The sequence below is a fragment of the Amaranthus tricolor genome, chromosome 7 (genome assembly GCF_026212465.1).
Source record: "Amaranthus tricolor cultivar Red isolate AtriRed21 chromosome 7, ASM2621246v1, whole genome shotgun sequence".
Classification (NCBI taxonomy): Eukaryota; Viridiplantae; Streptophyta; class Magnoliopsida; order Caryophyllales; family Amaranthaceae; genus Amaranthus; species Amaranthus tricolor.
The window spans coordinates 24412159-24431179 of NC_080053.1; the positions used below are offsets into that span (position 1 = coordinate 24412159).

Sequence of the window (19021 nt, forward strand, 5' to 3'; positions counted from 1 at the left end):
TATATATATACATATATATATATATATATACATATATATATATATACATATATATATACATACATATATATATATATATATATATATATATATATATATATATATACATATATACATATATACATATATACATATATACATATATATATATATATATATATATATATATATATATATATATATATATATATATATATATATATATATATATATATATATATATATATATATATATACATATATTAGGCGGATCCAATATTGTTTCACTATACGAACGTGTCATTTGAGAGTTTGTCAAGACTCAAGACGAACAAAGAAACAGAACACACAATATCACAATTGAAGAGTGAAGAGTGAAGAGTGAAGAGTGAAGAGTGAAGAGTTAAGAGTTAAGAGCATTGTTATAGCGCCATATCTGCGGTTCTCAGTCTCAGGAATACACTGAAGCATTAAAAAGTACGTCTCGTCTTCTCAACCTATCATATTTTCTTCGATTTATATTTTTGGTATTGTTGTAGCCGTATGTAATGTGTTTAGTGTTTATGTCAATTCAAATTAGGGATTAGGGTTTTGATGATCAATGTTTTTGTCCTTTTCTATTTAGAATTTTTTTTTAATTCAGCTCGGATACTTTAATTGTGGTGTTATGGTTTTTCTGATTTATGATTTGCGAAATTTCATATTTAATGTGGGTTGTTTTGTTTTTGCACCTGGTGGGTGTTTTTTTTTCCCAAAAACATTTTTCTTTTTGTTTGGTGAAGATTGGTGTCTAGTTTTAAATTGAAGGATAGTGGAGTAAATTGGTACTCCCTCCACACCAATATAAATGTCCCATTTTCTTTTTTGGCAAAATCATATCATTTGTCCCATTTTTATTTTTGTCTATCTTTTTTTTACTTAAATACCCTTAGTTCACACACGTAATTACGAATATATCCTCATATACCTTACTTACCGAACTACCCTTCACTACCTATCCAACTACCACCTTTTTAATTGACCCCACACCACTCTTAATATCCGTGCCCAAATAAATGGGACATTTATATTGGTGTGGAGGGAGTATAATTTAGGGCCTGGATCTACGTACGGGCCCCTCGGGCACGCGCCCCACGTAATTTTTTTTTTTAAAAAAAAACAATAAAAAAAAAATTTCGAAAACAGGGGTTCAGTCTCATTTACTCAATTACTCCCTCTCTGGCTCTCAGCTCTCTTTCACTCTAAACTCAAACTCTTCCTCCACCTCCACTGGTCGCTGCCGCACTCCCGCACCACGCCACCGCCGGATGCTGCTCCATCACAGACGCCTTCCGCCGCTGCTTTGACGTTGTCGGTGCTGCTGTGGGTTGCTCGAAGCCTCGATTCGAACACAGTCGAACTCGAAGGTTTTCAAACCCTAATCCCTAAAAATCGAAATTTTTGATTTTGTTTAAGGTATTTTCACTCTTTATCCTAAATCCTAATATTAATCTTGCTCTAATCTTTAATCTTAGTATTAATCTTAAATTCTTAATCTTAATTTCTTGTAATGTGCTCTTTCGACCATTGAATTTGATTACTGTCTTCATCTTTGATTTTATAATTTAAGTAATATGGAGCCGTTTATTTGTTTGAAAAACCCTGGAATTTTCTAGTTTGATGAACAAATTGGGTTTAAAAATCTACATGAATTAATGTTTTGTTTTGGTAAAAAACTGGAAACATTATTTGATTTTTTCATTGAAGAAAGTGCAACTGATGTATGGGCTAAAATCTTGTTGTCGTAGCTTTTGTTAATTTGATGTTATGATGATGATAAGAATTCTATTTGTATTGTGAATTCAAATTGTTTCTAAGCTATTGAAAATTTGAACCAACATTTGAAAATGTTGAAATTTTAGTAATAATTAAAATAGTGACTTATGGTTATCTTGTTGAATTGTTGTTTTAACATTTATTTTTAAATCTTGATTTTTGAATTTTGTTAGAATGTTGTTTCTTGAATTTTTTTTTGTTTATGTTGTTTGAGTGATTGAAAATTTGTTTATGTTAAATTGTTAATGTGTTTGTAATTTGAATTTTGAAAAGTTGAAATGTTGTTCTTTATTTTTTTTATATCCTCTTTGAATATTTGTTAATTATTATTTGTTAATGTGTTCTATGTTGACTATGTATATTAATGTTCTTGCTAGAATTCAAAAATCAAAATAATGAAGAGAAAACAAGAGAATATTGCTTCTATTTTTGCAAAACATTTTAGAAAAGAAAGTGGGGAAAAGTTTAATCCAACTCAACAAAGTCAAGCACAAGCACAAGCACAAGCAAATAATCCTACTCCTACTCTATCATCTATTCCTTCTTCTCAAGATGAAGAGAAAGAAAGTGAAACTAATACAAATTTCAAAACCCCAACCCCAACATATGAAGAAAGATTAACTTCCATTGATGTTTTGAATCTTCCTCAAGACCCCGGAAAAAGGAGAAGAGTGTCTCAATTTCACCCAAATATTTTAGTTGTTAATTATACAAACGAAACTCTTTTGAAATTTCGTCCATTCGTTGGTGCCTCAGGTGACTTAAAACCCTGGATCCGCCACTGTTTAGGGCTGTAACTGGTGTTCTGTTATGATTTAGATTACATAATTGCAAAAATTGGTTGAGGATATTAAAAAAGGAAGAAAAATAGATTGAGATTACTGAAAAAACTGGAATGGAACTGAGTTTCCACATTGGTAATTACACTTTGAAGTAGAATTAAGATCCATTAATGGAAAACTTTACTCAAAAATATGAAATCGTTTAGTTCTCTCCCCAGGTTAATACTAATTTGGTTAAAAGATAAGCCAAAGATACAAAACAGAAAATTTTGGAATTGTATTAATTGAAGAAGTCATGTTTACAACAGAACAAGCTACATATATAGCCTTTACAATAGAAGGGCAACAGACAACCCATATACCTAAACTATGAGTTGGTTATAACTAATTTTACAATCTGTTATAACAAACTAAAACTGCTAACTAAAACTGAAGATTACAACATGTGCTAAAACACAACTAAAAGAGTAGATACTATTGCTGCACGCTCTTGCTGAGGCTGTTGTTCACATAGCCATAAGCTGAAGCAATGAATAGACAGCAAACCAAAACTGTACACCTGCACAACCATCTTCATCTGAACTCCAGGACATATTCTAATAAAGTTCAACTTAAGTTCAGCACATAACTCCTTTTTCCACGCCCATCTAGTTTATTTTACTTCAACTCCATTGAGTAGTGTTGAGGCCTTGTTCATAGTACAAATACACAAACTGATCAAAGATGAGGACAACAACATGAGTGGAGATACTGGTATCAACGGCTAAACTATTGCATTTGGCAGGTTGGCTTCACAATGGATGGAGAAAGAGAGAAATGGGGAGGAGGAGGTTATTGGTCAAAGATGTATTTTTTATGCTAGAAAGAAGAGAGAAGGATGAATTGATAGGAATCACATATTTGTTAATTAGATGGGATGCGATGGGATGGATTTCAGATTCTCTATTTTGGCATAAGGTGAAATCTCATAGAAATTGACCCTTTAGTTTTAAGAGGTGTGAGGCGAATCCAGGCGCAAAAGGTTTCTTTTTCCAAGGCGAAGACGCAAGCGTTTTGTATGTGAGGCGCACAATTTTGCCGAAAAGCTCTAAAATCAATTTTTAAACATATTGAATACTGAAAACAACATGAAATTCATATTATAATAATGTAAAAGTAAAATAAACATTATTTTAGCACCAAAAGTCATACAATAAGTCGATAATATAATCTAAATCTAAATCATAATCATCGTCCTCATAAGCATAAAACATCTTCACGATCCCCCGTATAATTCTCATCATCACTAATATCCTCTTCTTTCTCTTCCTCCTCATCTACTAAAACAAATTTAAAAAACAAAAAAAAGCAACAATAGATACTAAACAAAGCAACAACCTTTACTATTTTATAAAAATAAATTAAAATAAAGAGAAGAGGGAAACAGAGAGAAGATACCGAAACAGAGAGAAGGCAAGAAAAATGAAGAAACCAAAAAGAGAGAGAAAGCAAGAAAGAAGAAGGGAGAATGCATTACCTGGGTGGTGAGGATGTCCACTAGTAGAGGAGGGTGAAGATGATGACACTTCAAGGTAAGGCGAAAACCTTTACTCTTTTGTTTCTCCCTCCTCGATAGCTTTAGGGAAAGAAATGGGGGTATATTTTTGTTTTCCATTCAATAATTAACTAAGAATTGAGGACAATTTCTGTAATATTAAGGAATCATGTTATTTATCAAAAACCACATCAACAAACATGAGACATGCAAGGTGCCAAAAAGGCGCGCCTTTGAAGAGCCTCATGTAACACGTTGTGCTTAGATTTAAGGAGGCGTTTAAGTGATCCTCTCTTAGTGCGTCGCGCCTTGGATGCGCTTTTTAATGCAGAGATTGGCCCGAATCCAATCTTTAGATTATTATATGTTGGATTGAAGAGCACTAAATAAATGAGAATGAGAAAATACATGAGTGATGGACCTCAATAGTTTGTATGATGGCAATATGATGATGGTTTTGGGTTCTATACCCTTCTCGGATGGTGAGATGGGATGCATTGTATTGCAATAATAGGCGTTGGGTATCATAATGAGCAAAACTTCACATACCTCGCCAAGTGGCATTCTTGTTCACATATGTGTGATATTTTAAGCATTCACTCAGATTGGAAAATTTCGGCAAGTAAATTTCATAGACTTTTTAAAACTATATTCTTAAGTTATTAGAAGTTATTGTGGAGTGGCGATATTTGTGTGAGTAATGGGAAATGATACTAAGGGATACTAGCTATCTGCAAATATTTCTCTCATCCCGTTGTGTCCGTTGCTTTTCAAGCTATTTGCAGCTACATTTGTGCAATAAATACACTTAAGCTTCACCTTTTTATACTGTGTTAGGATACATTTTCAAGGGGGAAAGGAGATGGAGGACAAGAGAGGAAAATTCGGGTGAGGGATGGAGAGGGAAGGAAAGAGCAGGAGAACATCAACTCTTCTGTTTGTATAATAGAGTATATGAGGGATGAGAGAAATAGGTAGATTGACTTTGCTTTTTATCTGATTGATGCATCATATATTATGTATGAAATCAAATTCTATTACTAGGAAACCAGTTCTCAAACAATATTACAAACAATTGATTTGCGAAATGTTTAAATAATCAAAACTAAGAAGCCCAAAACTGATAAACAAGTGAAGAAAAGATTTAAATCACGATTGAATTCAACGAACAATTGACACATAATAAAATTGAAAGGAGATGAATTTTGGGGAGAGGGGAGAGGAAGTCGTGTATTGAGTACAGGGGAGAGAAAATCAATTACGTCTTCAGTTGCTCTTGAATTCCTTTTAAAGCTCCACGCTCTATAGTATAGATTTGATTCCTTGAAAAAGATGGGTAAAGTCCCTCTATTTCTCTCATCCCACTTTCCTATCCAAACAACTAACAAGTAATTTTGGATTTTTTATTCTCTATTCTGGTGCTTTTTCCTCCATTTCTCTCCATCCAAGAATCAAGTGAAAGAGCTTCACAAGCTTATGAATATTGTAAATGTACAGTTTCTCGCTTCTACTTATGGCATGTGGGAATCAAGTGATGATTATCCAACGGAAAGACTAAAGACGTATATCTGACCTGTGATACCCTTGCTCGGATCTTTATAAGTTTGATTATTGGTGAACTTTAGAAAGTTCTAGTAGTAAAATCGACTTATTTCCATGCTATTTAGTGGTTGTGGCGTGCTTAAAATGTCTTCTGATATGAGGCTCTTGATTGGTCTAAGGAGTCCAGACCAATGTATTATATTGTGTGGAGCTTGCTGAGTGTTCTGTGCTTAGTATGCCATCCTGTAGAGTTTTCTGAGACTCTTCTGGAGAACGGAGCAACAAGCTCTCTTGAGTAGCCTAACAACCTGTAGCGTATCCTATGAATATGGGTTATATCACCCAGCTTCCCGGATTTGGGTTGTCCATTTAGAATTATCTTTTACACTTCGGCACTTTCTTCCTTTTACCTTTCTTGAAATTAATTTGTATATATTTTTACTTTTCAAATACATCAAACAAAATGGAATTTGGATGCATACTTTGTCATTGCTAGAGTGTAAAGTCTACATCAACCATGGTAATCAACGGATAAAAATTGTCAAATCTCACCTAATTATGGTTTATGGCACCGATGGTCTACTAGAGGAAAAGTAGTAGTATTTTATGTCCGACAGAAGCGATCAAGAATAATTTTCTCATGGCACTATCTGTGTTGATTGAAGCCAGCTGATGCTATCTAATAAGTTACTGATTGGAATTCGACTGCATTAGAAGAGAGGCTGTATAAAATGAGATTGGTTCCTTGATAAATTGTACCTAAGCCTGAACTGCTCTATTGGAGTTCATGTGTGAGGCTTGACTTTTCTGAGATGTCAAAAGCATGCCACCCCTGAAATTACTTGGGACCATTCTCTTTTTGATATTATAATTGTCTTGTTGAATTGTTTGGGTTTAGGTAACGTTGCCCAAGTATATTGAGGTTCCCACATATTAGGTTTCCTACGTCAAGACTTGTAGACTATCAATAATATTTTGACTTTTGGCTCACTGTTGGGAAACACTAAATGAGGAGTGCAATTCAATTATTTCCAAATAATGAAGAGCCCTTGGTTTCATTGAGGTGTCCCTGGAATTGTTAATATCTAACAAATCAGTGGTCAATATCATTCTTCAGAAATGTTTTACGCAGCAGCATATCTGATAGTGCCTGAGAGAATAACAAGGAAACTGAGCTTCATGAATTGTGTTTCCACTAATAAGCAATTACTAGTGGTTTGCTTGAAGGCTGTAGCACACTACAATGTAATTGTCAAAATGTGGATGCTAGCATTACCGAGACCTTTTATCTTGCAAGTTTTGTTGTGCTCTTTGAATTCCGCATATTTGTTTATCATCTAGATTCTGTTTCCTTGCTTCATAGGCTTTAGCTAATTGGTAAACACATACCTAGCTATCTGAATAAAATGAGGCTCTGGGTCAGTAGTCAGACCAATGATTTATGTTATGTTGTTGATATTGCTGTGGGCTTCCTAGTTCCTATGGTATCCTGATTTATGTTATATGAAATTTCTGGGGAGCACCAGAGCATTATAACAAATTGTGTCATGTCCTATAAATGTAGTATGTTTCATATTGCACAAGTTCCTGAATTGAGTCTCCTATCAGGATTTTCAAAAAGGGTCTTTGTAATTTGCATATTGTGCTCTATCAAAATCTTCTGTGCCTAAGTTCATAGGCTGTAATTATTTGGTAAATGCTTAACGAATTGTGTTTGTAACTCAAAGTCATTTCATTTAAGTTTAAATTTGCATTCGAGCTGTAACCCGTTCATATCTTTCTACCTTATAACTCTATTTGTAAATCAATTTATTTTGGATTCAGTTTTTCAATGTTGAAAGGAAGAAGGATTGTTGGCAAGGGAGAGGCTATGGCTGCTCATTATGCTTTTGGTCCTCATGAAGATGATGCCATTATAAAGCACCGGCTTCTCACACGCACAACCACTACAAGAGGTGAACCTCCATTGAAAAAGTTACAAAAGAAATTTACTGCTTTTGTTGCTGAGGTTGAGAAGAGCGGAGATAATTACAATGATTGTGAGAAACTCGCAAAAACATTTCTTCAGGAACTTACTACATTTGAGATTCCGTTATTGAAAAGCAAAGCAGTTGTTGATGCAAACTTGAGGGAGAAGGATTATTATACTGAGCTGAAAGATGAAATTAATAACCAGATTCTTCAGGTTCAGACAGAAATTGAAGATTTGAAGAAGGAACTTGAAGCCAGCAAGATTGAGAGAAAGCATAAGGAAGAATGTGAGACAATACGAAAATTAATTGCCAACCAGCCCCCTCGGTCAGAAACAGAGAAGGCGATTGCAGAACTTGAGAAAGAGATTGCTGAATTGGAAGCAGAAGACATGGCTAGCGCGAGACTGCTAGACCTCCGCAAGAAACAGTTTGCTCTGCTCTTACATGTGGTATGTTTTAAAAGTTTCCATATATTCTCAGTCTCAGCTTATTGTCGTGTTGCAGCCATAGAATATGGTACATGACCCGATACATATGACTCTGTGGGTCTAAAGCCCAAAAGGGTTAGATTTACAATCGGGGCTGGACCTTTTGCCCAAACTTTGTCTCTTAAGCGCAATATCACAAATTCACAACATATATGATTGATAAGAACCTGTTTTTGACTAGTCATATTTTGTGTAGGTGGATGAATTGCAGATAACATTAGAGAGTGAGCATCGAAGCATTGTTGAAGAGATGAAAAATCTAACTGAAGAACAGAGGGTTGGTCCGGAAACGACCGGCAGTGTAGCTATGAACATTGATTAGCTATTTATTGTGTTTGAACCATGTGTTGTGTGAGTAATTTTCAACTATTATAATCCGCTTGTTATGCTCTTGTAGGGTGTTTTAAAAATGGAATTATGAAATTAAAATAGAGCAAATGCTATTTTTCTATTTTTCTTGTCTAATCTGAATTTAATTTATTTGTAAATCAACTCTAACCCTTTTTTGTACCTATGAAAACTTAATTAACTTGCATTTCAATGAAGTGTTGTTAACTACTTGGTATACTATAAGAATTCAAAGTAATAAGAAGAAAATAATGGGCACTTAGTTTGTAGCTCTTCAAGACAACTTGTAGCAATGGCTATAGTTAATGCTAACTGATGAACAAAGACTTGCATCCTCCCAACTATAGCTATAAGAAGAGGCGTTGTAAATCATTTTATATTGCTTTTGAAGCTAATAAGGAGTAATTGTGTATGTATGTATCAAATAGCATCAAAAGGTTCATCCTTCTCCTTCGCCCGCAACGGTTGCTTCTCTTTCAGCATCTTCACCACTGGCAGCGAAACCTTCTGGTGGTATTTCCCTGAAATTGAAGGATCATCTGTGGTGCCATTTATAACAATGCAGGCAGCTATGGCCAAGATTATGATGGATAGTTTGAAGCCTGGTATCATGGGCTTTTTTGAAATTATCAGTATTTTTTCACATTTTTGAATTGTTATCTGCAATTTCTTTGATTTATTCTACACTTCTCCTTTTGCTTTTGATCTGTTTTCTCATTATCTATTGTCTTACTGCAAATTAGAAGTATGTAAAGCTAGCAGATTTTGGTATTGCAAGAGAAGAAACTCTGATTGAGATGATGACTGCAGCTTGTTTTGGTGTTTGTATGATTTCTTAAATAAATTCTTACTGGTTTCTTTGGATGATATTAATAACTTAATGCCAAGGTTTTTTGGAAAAATGGCTAACTGCTGAATCTTATACAGAGAATACTTCACCTTTTATATTTTTTTTTAACCATATCCGTGGATCGACACAAATATTAAGTAGTTTAATTTTTGAACGTATATAAAAAATAATTGTGTCAATGGTATTAAAAGATAGAAGAATTCTATTGGTGAGAATTAAAGAAAATAGTAAAGAAAACTATGCTAATAAGAAAATATGTCTAAGCTATTATTTAGTGTGACTTACTAGGAATTATGATTTAAATATCAAAATCTACATGTTAACTAAAATTAGAATCAATTAATCCATTTTAAATAATAATTTTAATTTTTGTTGAATTTTTTGCAATGTAGCACGTACCCCACCAATTTATTAGTCACTCTTTGGAAAAATCCACAACTTTTATGGGGTGTATGATGGTAACTAAATTTAATTTTAGTTTAATTTTTATATAATGTCATGAATGAAGTGTTCATTTTTAAATTCGTATTTATATATTTTTTATTACCATCTTAAACCACAATTTCAAATACTAAAGAATGAAAAATGTTTAGATGAAAAATTAGTTAATTTTTTATTTTCATATTATAATAATAATAGGAAAAAATTATGACATGAGTTCGTGAAAATAAATAAGATGTTACTATTCAAAAATAATTAAATGTTAAATTTAAATTATCATAATTGGTCATTGTGTTTGATTCTTCATCATATGTATTGTAATTTTAATAAAATTAATCAAAAATAAATTAAATTTGCTTTCAGGCTTGGTTTTCCTAGTAATTTATAATTAACAAACGAATCAAGCAAAGAGTAAAAATAGAAGTAGGTAAGGTGGTGAACTCCTTAAAGGAGTTTCCAAAAATTGACGAGCAAGACCGACCTTAAAGTAGGGTAGGAACTCACTCGTCCTACGTAATGTGTGTTCGTTGTCTGTGGTGTCGGCACGACCCGCCATCACTATACGATCATTAACGAGTCGCCACGCACCCCTGACAGGACGGGTTAAGTCTATAAATTTAATATGTGGGGACATTTATATAGTAATCCTCTTGGCTGTTTCCTCCCTATGCCGCCGATGTGGGATAACTAAATGTATACTTTTTAATTCTCTGTATACACCATTTTCATTAGACTTTAAAAACTAAAAGCAAGGGAAAATTGGACAAAACATGAAGATTTGTTGTATAACCTGAAACTTTGTTATCTGTTTTCAAATATGGATTGAAATAAGATTGGGATCCAATTAGTCAAGACTCAAGAGATAACACTTACTATCATGATTATTTTCTTTCAAATTTTTGTTCGGCCATTTTAACTTATTTAAATTTTTCTTGAATGTATTTAAAAGCAATTTTTTTAGTTGTAGTCTTATAGAACCAAATAGAGTATAATTTTTCGTTCATTTTTATATTCATGTAATAAATTTTATATTACTGAGATTAAGGTTTTAAAATTATTATTAAAAATGATTTTAAAATTTACTGGATTAAGAGGTGGATCTAGAAAAGAAATAAGTGATGTCACTAATACTATAAAAAAATTTCAAGATTTAAATCATTACTAATTGTAGGGTTTGATCCCTATCCCCATATGTGAAAGGTGACTACCTAACCAACTCAATAAGAAAGAATCTTGTATTTAATTTATATAATTTAATATTATTTTTACATTGAAAACATAAACATTTAATTGTATTTAATTATTTTAACATTTATTCTTTCTTGGGAAGTTAAAGTCAATTAAAAAAATATTAATTGTTTTTCAATTTCTAGATTGAATCCTCTTGAAAATTTAGAAATATTAATGATAAAGAGAATTTATTAATTTTTATTTACAGCCTTAAGGATGGTAAATATCATAACCTTTAAATTTTTTACAATTTTTAAGTGCTATCACTTATGTACCCGAACTACCCATTAGATTGGCCTATGGACGGACGACCCATTAGATTGGCCTATTACCGGACTAGGTCACATACTCGTTTGTTTGAAATAAAACCATGAAACTAATAGATCCCATGAATTGTTTTTGGCTAAAGAGAAGGGATAAAAAGAGATGCACAAAGATGAGAAAAGGGCACATTCTGTATGAAGATAATAAGAACTTTTATTTTTTGGTGAACTCACATGAATCACATATTTTACAGATGAAGCATAGCCTATTTAACACATACAAAGCAAGCTGTGTGACCTTTTCACAGCTTCATTTTACAGCTTTTGCTCTTTTATCTTTTGTTATTTAGTCAATAGATCAAGTTGGGATAGGTTCCGTTCACGAGAAGAAGGCGAGGAGGAGCGAAAAAAGAGGCAAATTACTGAGATATCGTCTATTGCGATCCCTTGTCGCTTTTTCTTCCATGCTCGGACTGCATGATCAACCAATTGCTTGGCAGCTTTGCCTCGATCAGGAGTCGAGGACACAATATGTATTGCTTCTTGATTGGAGACCACATCCCATACCTAGGGGAAAGTGAGTTTCAACGTCAATATGGTGAAAAAAAACTTAAACAAAAACAACAACATGAGTATCAGGAAAATCAGTAGAATAGGAGAGAGTCAGGCTAAAGTAGACGTGTTCATTCGGGTTATCGGGTTGATTTCAGATTATGTGTTTCGGGTCGGTTCAAAATCGGATTTTGTGTTTACGTTGGTTTTTCACATAATTGTAAATCTATTTTTAAATCGGGTAAATTGGATCGGTTATAAGGTCGGGTGAATGTTGATCATCGAGTCTGTTCTAAACACCTCCAGGCAAAAAATATAGCCCCAAATTACGACACACCGAAGCTTGGATTGTAGGGTTAAAAGAGAAAAGCTAAAAAAAAATCGACATCATACTAAAGTACACCTGAAAAAGCAAATTGAACTGGCTTGGTTTTTTCGGACTTATCTAATTATCGTAGGCACCTAATTAAAACAATGATAACAACAACAGTAATACCAAAGCCTTAATCCCAAAAGATTGAAGTTAGCTACATAAACCAATAGATGACTTCTGGTGAATTGAGACATGACTGTACAATACCTAAGAAGGCCAAGGCCAGTAGTCACTAAATTAAAAATCAGTTGTTTTAAGAGTCATTTCAATGTATAATTAACCCAAAGCACATGATTCCGACTTAATATATTTATCGGATAGACGAACATAGCTTACGTGCTAACGCTTAACTAGAGCCTAGAGGTGTTCATTAGGGTTCTCATCTTTATTTCGGGCTAGGTGTTTCGGGTCGGTTTGAAATCGGGTTTTGTATTCATATTAGACGGCGGAAGCGACTAAGAAAATATTAGGAGCATATTATTCTCTGATGTGCAAGTGGAGTATAAAAAAACAGAAAGTAGATGACATACCCCATCAGTTGCCAGCACAATGAACTGGTCTTTGCTGGTAATATTCCTGTGCGTCACCTCAGGCACAGATATAAGGCCAAAATCCTTGATGCAGTAATCTCCAAAAGCTCTAGACATTGCTAGCCCCGGCACATCCTCGTCAGGTAGCCACACCCTATGGACTCCTGGTTCATCGTGTAAACAGAATACTCGCCCATTACATTGCGTTATTCGCTCAGCTTCCTCTGTTTGTACAGACACGGTATAAGAACCCGTAAAAAGTTATGGTGAATTATACAAGTGTAGAAAAAACCCGATAAAAATCTCAGCATTTGTGGTTAATAACTCGATATTAAGCGTGTTAGGGAAAGAGTTCGGAGTAATGCTGAACTTACGAGGCAAATTGGGCTTGAAATCGATAGTAAGCTGCACAGCCACCATGTCGCCTTCTTCTGACGTAGTAGCCAGTACAGCACGAGAGTCACCAACGTTGGCAATGATAATTTTTTCACCCTGAGAAAAAATTATACATTTTAGATCATAGTGTAAAAGGCGGTAACGGTTGCGATCGCGGTAATGAAACGGTGATGCAATAACAGGAGTGATGCGGTTATCGTAGCGCCTAAATGTTGATCAAAACCATAAGATATCCGTTGATACAGGGGTTTTTTTACACCTTTAAATGCAGGAAATATTATTCTTTTTTCTAAAACCTTTGTGATGCAGATGATGTGATGTGATGCGACCTTGTTTTTACTCTATGGTTTAGATAGCCAAATTCAGTACTATAATTTAAAACATTCTAATTATAAACCCTTTTTACACAATCAAGCTAGGTGAAGAATTCACAAATCTTTTGAGCTATTTAAAGAAAATAAGCATATACTTGATCAACAATTATCAATTCTTTCATACAGATCAATATGATTTGTCAAGAAACCCAGTCAACCAAATGCTTAAGGTGATAGTTGATGCCCCAATATATGTGTTATACTATACATCACGCCCCATCACACGGATGCAACACAAGGCCGTGACCTAGGCTTCTAATAGGTTGATACCATGTCAAAACCCAACTAAGCTAACGGTCAAGGCCCTAGTATATATTATATACTCAAAGCAGCATTCTACTACATATGTTTTGTCTTCTAGCCTAAACAAAACATGATACAAGCCAAGAAACTTAACTAAAGTTACAATCTTAAGTAAGCATGTTCACGGGTTAGAAAATCCAAAGCTTAAGTGGAAGTCACTAAACAAGTTGTTATTAAACTGATCACCATGTTTAACTTTGCTCATATAATGTGGACAAAGAAGAATGTACGGAAAGCACCTACTCCAATACTAATTCTATTTGTCAGTCACAACTCACAAGACATCCATAAGTCATCACTAACAAAATAAACCTATGACAAAAAGAATTAGTAATATGTTCTTTAATGGTCACATATTAGAATAAATAATCAATGTTCTAGATCTAATAAGAATAGTTGGGCGATATAGTACATAAGTTGCCTTAGATTCCGCATGCAACAAAAAAGCTGGTGAAGTCCAATTTTCCCAAATTTTGAATAGTAAGTGTCATCATTAACTAATTTACAATAAATTTGGGCTAAAATTTACTGCATACAAATCTGACAAAGTTTTATCTTAAAACCAATTATGAATAAAAAAAATAATCCATTAAGCTTATATGTTAGTTAGCCATCATGTAATTATTCGATGTGGGATCGCATGTGGGTTACTTTTCCGACAATCTGCTAATTAAGCATTCAGAATCCAATAGCATCATCATTTGCAAATAGCATTAAGAAAAGGATATGTAATTAAAACCATAGAGTAAAAACAAGGCCGCATCGCATCGCATCGTTCGCGTTGTAAAGATTTTCAAAATAAACGAACCAATATTTCCCGTGTTGTAAAGGTGCAAAAAAAGCGCATTTTGAGCCGCATCAAGGGATATCATATGGTTTCGACCGATATTTAGGCAGTATGATAATCGCATTAATCCCGTTACCGCATCAACGTTCTGTTACCGCAATCGCGACCGTTACCGCATTCTTACACTATGATTAGAACTTGAGAAGCATATGAGATTAACCTTAAAGTTAAATTTAAACATATTTTATCAAATAAGATTCTTTTAAGATATATATTGAAAGCGAAATCCACAATAAGTTCATGTATTCCACACACCATAAGTGAATATTTGTGGCTGAGAACGAAGAGGATTGGGCCACGAGTTAATAATTGATCACAAACCATAATATCAATTCATAATACTTGGGTTATCCGACTTTAAAGTAGGATTCTCCATTGAATTCCATTCTTAGCTTTTTCAAGAGCTGCGGCATGAGTAATCGGGTCACAATAGAACTCATAGGCAGTTTTGGATACGTGCAAGGTGCCCGATCGCACCTCAAAGAAGGGGCCTCAAACATTAGTTTACATATTTTTGCTTTAGTTAAATTACTTTTTAGGCCCTATATTATCAGAAAAATGTAAAATCCCAAGCAATAAAAGTTAGAAACATGAAAGGTTAAGCCATTCTAAGTTTACTTAAACGTCGCATTTTACTAGACATCCAGCACTCCATGTTGAATTTTAGACACTCAGAATTCATTCTGGATAAAATACATACACCATTTTGTAAAAAAAAGGTAGCAATTGAGCGTAACACTTGAGCGTGTGAGAGTATTCAACACAAACAAAAGTCTGAGTAACACAGGATGCTCATTGTTAAATACTCTAGCTTATCATCGGATACCAAAGAAAACCTAGGTTAAGATTGAGCCACATCCTACTTAAAATTTTATTGTTGAATATGCTAAATATTTCCAATCATATGTTACTTTTTATTTCCCCGGTTCCATTAAATTTGTAGCTTAGATTGGCAGTTTTCCACACATGTCACAATCAGTTGCAAATATTTCAAAAACGGAAGTATTAGTATGTAAGCATCTAGATATTCAATTAGCTAGTGCCTAGTATAGACTACATACATAGAAGTTTAGCATAATTCCCTACTACATACATAGAAGTTCAGCATAAAATCTTAACAAGAAGAAACAAAAGAATGTAAAGATATAAACTTATAAAGTACCTGTCTCACAATCGAGAGGGCAGTCGTTCCACTGTAAAACGTATCAATTTTTCTATGTTGTTCAAGTTCTTGATCAACACTAGCACAAGTCTTTAAGTAGGAACGCTTCCAAATACTGAACCAATTCATCTTCTTATCTACCTCTCGGTCGAAATCCGGATCAAGCACCATTTGAGCAATAGACTCTTGCCAATTGCATAACAACAACGATGGCATCGATTCCCTTACCCGTTTTGCAACAAAATGACCCCAAGGACCATGCCCATCGAGAATTCCACAAAATATCATATCCGGTTGACATCCAAATTCCTGTTATAGGCACATACCGAAACTCAATTTATTTTCCTCTATCATGAATAAGAGTAGCTTCTATGAGCAGGATATATTGATTATTACGATGATGATGTATCAATAGTAGTTGATTTCTAACAAATTTTCAATACATTCTTTCCGGCAGAGAGATTAAACCAACCTTATAATATATATAGACTCAATCATGAATCAACCATATATCATCCCAATTATTGGGAGTCTACCACTAATCATTAGAGTTCGCATAATTAATTCAACAACTTTCAAACTACAATAATCAAATTGCAAGTAATATCCCATTACCCCAAATTCATAAAAAAAATATACATGAAAGATATAGATAGTGATTTGGCAAATAGGTCATAGCTAGCGGTTACATTAGCTCATTTGACCAGTTGATTCTATTAACGAGTATGACAAGCTGATTTTGAACACACTGTTGCTGACAAGCTGATTTTAAACACACCGCTATAAGCAGCTATTTCAACCAACTAATTTACCGAGGACTAATATCGGATGTTTTTACCACCCAACCCTAAGATCCACTAATAAGCTATTTTGCCAACATAACAATAACAAAAAAGTGAAGCATACCTCCCAAACTATGCAACAATCTTGATTAACACCTTTCTGACCCCTCCTCGTAAAAACTGAGGCAAAATTTTTAGACCCATCAACATTAACAACACCAGAAGATCTCAAAATCAATTCATTCTTCTTAGCATCCTTTTCCATAGCTTCAACAACTTCCCTACCCACAACTCCATTACCTGAATTCTTCACTCTTTTGATAGAAAATGACCTTGCTAACCCATTAAACATTGATGACCAGTGACCCATTTTCTCCTTCTGCAATCAATGATAACAATTAACAAAACCCACCAATCAAAATTCATTCTTATTGCCATTTATAGAAAACTACACCCCACCTATTTGTTTTTAAAGAACTAATATATTTAATAACAAATGACAATCAAGCAAAGCATAATGAGTTTTGCATATTTCAAACTTGCATTAAATGTTTAGAAAAGAATGTGGCCTAACCTAGAAAGATAAGAATCACACAAAATGTAATGAGCTTTCTTCATTTGGTATTGAATGAAGATTTATTGAATGAAAATGTATTGAATGAAGATGAATCTAGAAAGGAGTAAAGTTACATTTAACTATTTATGCAAGAAAAGTTGAAGAATATTGAATCTTACATGGAATTCCAATACTTGCCTGAAACTTTACTAAACCACACATGAGAACAAAAATCATTTTTAAAAGTCACTGGAATCATTATATTATCATCATACCAAATATATGCTGCCAATATATCCCACTCATAAGAAATTATAATTAGAATATGGAAAAAAAAAAAAAAATCATAATCATAAAGGAGAATTCTCTCAGATCAACAAATATCCTCAAAGAGAGATATTTGAATCATTTTATGTGATCATCAAATAAGCTTTTCAGACATTTATTCTTAAAATTGTTAACTTTCATGAAATCAAAACTATATATCCTAAATTGTACTCTTATATTTTACAAGAAATTACTTGACTTTAAATCAAATATTTCTACTTTGAATATAGGATAAGCGTAAATATCTGATCCAACAAAAAGTTCCTTATAATAAATTAACAAGCACCCAGATAAAGCAGGGCCCAGTTAGTCCATCTCCTTAAAAACTAGAAAAATACCCTCAAAATTATCATCAAAGGGCAAATAAAAACTCAAAAAGACAGCAACTTTCTCCACAAAAATTGGAATTTCAAGTACCTATTTTTAAAAAACAGGAAATAATCAAAACCCATAATTCTTAACTACACTAAAAGATCAAAAATCTCAGAAAAATACTAAAATATTTAGAATTTAGTAGTGATATTGACAATAAGTAGATTCAACACCTTTTTTCCCTAAATTTTCTTACTTTCTGTTCTGTTCCCAACGGTCACTTAAGAGAGAAAAAACAGAGATCAGAGAGAGGCAGGAAGTTGACACATGAGATGAAAAACAGGAAAACCTAGCTGAAATTTGAATGGAAAAAAGTGGGAAGAAAAGATATTTCCAGAAAATGAAAGAAGAAATGGATCAAAGGAGTCCATATCTTCGTTTTTTCCTTAGTATTATGTGGGTTTTGGATGTTTTTATTGAAGGGGAGAGAGAAAGGGAGGCCATATATTGCCGGAAAATATTATATTCAAAGGTGTCAATTTAGATCATCGGATGAACTAAGATTAAGTGTTTCGGGTTGGTTAAAAATTAAATCTTATATTGATTTCTAATTATTATATTATTTTAAATTCATTTTGTAGTCTGGACTCGGATCAAATTGAATTTGGTTACTAGATCGAGTGAATATCGGATCGTAAGGTTTGTTTTGAACACCTCTAATTGCATGGACTTATTTTAGACTATTTCCATGAAAAGTTGACGGGAATTATGATAAATAGAATATTTTAAATAATGAATATATTATTTTCTTGAATAATAATTTTGATGAAGAAAGTTAATAGAAAACACGTAGGCCTATACACAATATAAAAATGTTAAAATGAGGTTAGTGAAAAATATGTGAGGATTATAAGTATTATTAAAATACTAAAATGAAAATGAATAAGTTATTTTTGACTAACATTTGTGATATAAATATAAAGATTTTTTGTGAGATTAACAAATAAAAATACCCAAAATGACAAATGAAAACTCTTTTAAAAAAACAAAAAAGTTATTAAAATAATAAGTCATTTTATTCGATAAATAAAATTATATAATAGTTAGACCAAGACTTTTATTGTATTGCAATCTATTATCACCCCACAATTCCTGTACGTAACAAGAAAAATAAATTAATTATTATCGTTAAGTGGAATTTAAATCTCTATCATTAGATATAGTTCATATAGAAAAATACTACTCAATTACTCTTAGCATCT

At 33.1% G+C, this 19021-nt stretch overlaps 2 protein-coding genes across 5 annotated transcripts; one reads left to right on the top strand and one right to left on the bottom strand.

Moving 5' to 3' along the window:
- Positions 1-1152: 1152 nt before the first annotated feature.
- On the top strand, positions 1153-8575 carry LOC130817717 (THO complex subunit 7A-like). The gene is made up of 3 exons (XM_057683571.1): positions 1153-1434; positions 7477-8074; positions 8310-8575. Exons 2-3 carry the CDS (start codon positions 7484-7486, stop codon positions 8433-8435), a joined length of 717 nt encoding a protein of 238 aa, XP_057539554.1. The 5' UTR covers positions 1153-1434; positions 7477-7483; the 3' UTR covers positions 8436-8575.
- Positions 8576-11277: 2702 nt separating this feature from the next.
- LOC130817794 (probable protein phosphatase 2C 34) lies at positions 11278-18240 on the bottom strand. 4 transcript variants are annotated; one of them, XM_057683692.1, is made up of 6 exons: positions 18016-18240; positions 16689-16943; positions 15783-16091; positions 13075-13192; positions 12701-12924; positions 11278-11812 (listed from the first exon to the last, which is right to left on the bottom strand). In XM_057683692.1, the coding sequence occupies exons 2-6, from the start codon at positions 16932-16934 to the stop codon at positions 11588-11590; spliced, it is 1122 nt and encodes a 373-aa protein (XP_057539675.1). In that variant the 5' UTR covers positions 16935-16943; positions 18016-18240; the 3' UTR covers positions 11278-11587. The 4 variants fall into 4 exon arrangements, with proteins under 4 accessions (XP_057539675.1, XP_057539674.1, XP_057539677.1 ...); XM_057683691.1 differs by having other exon boundaries at positions 17993-18240; XM_057683694.1 differs by lacking the exon at positions 18016-18240 and adding an exon at positions 17300-17964.
- Between the last annotated feature and the right edge of the window lie 781 nt (positions 18241-19021).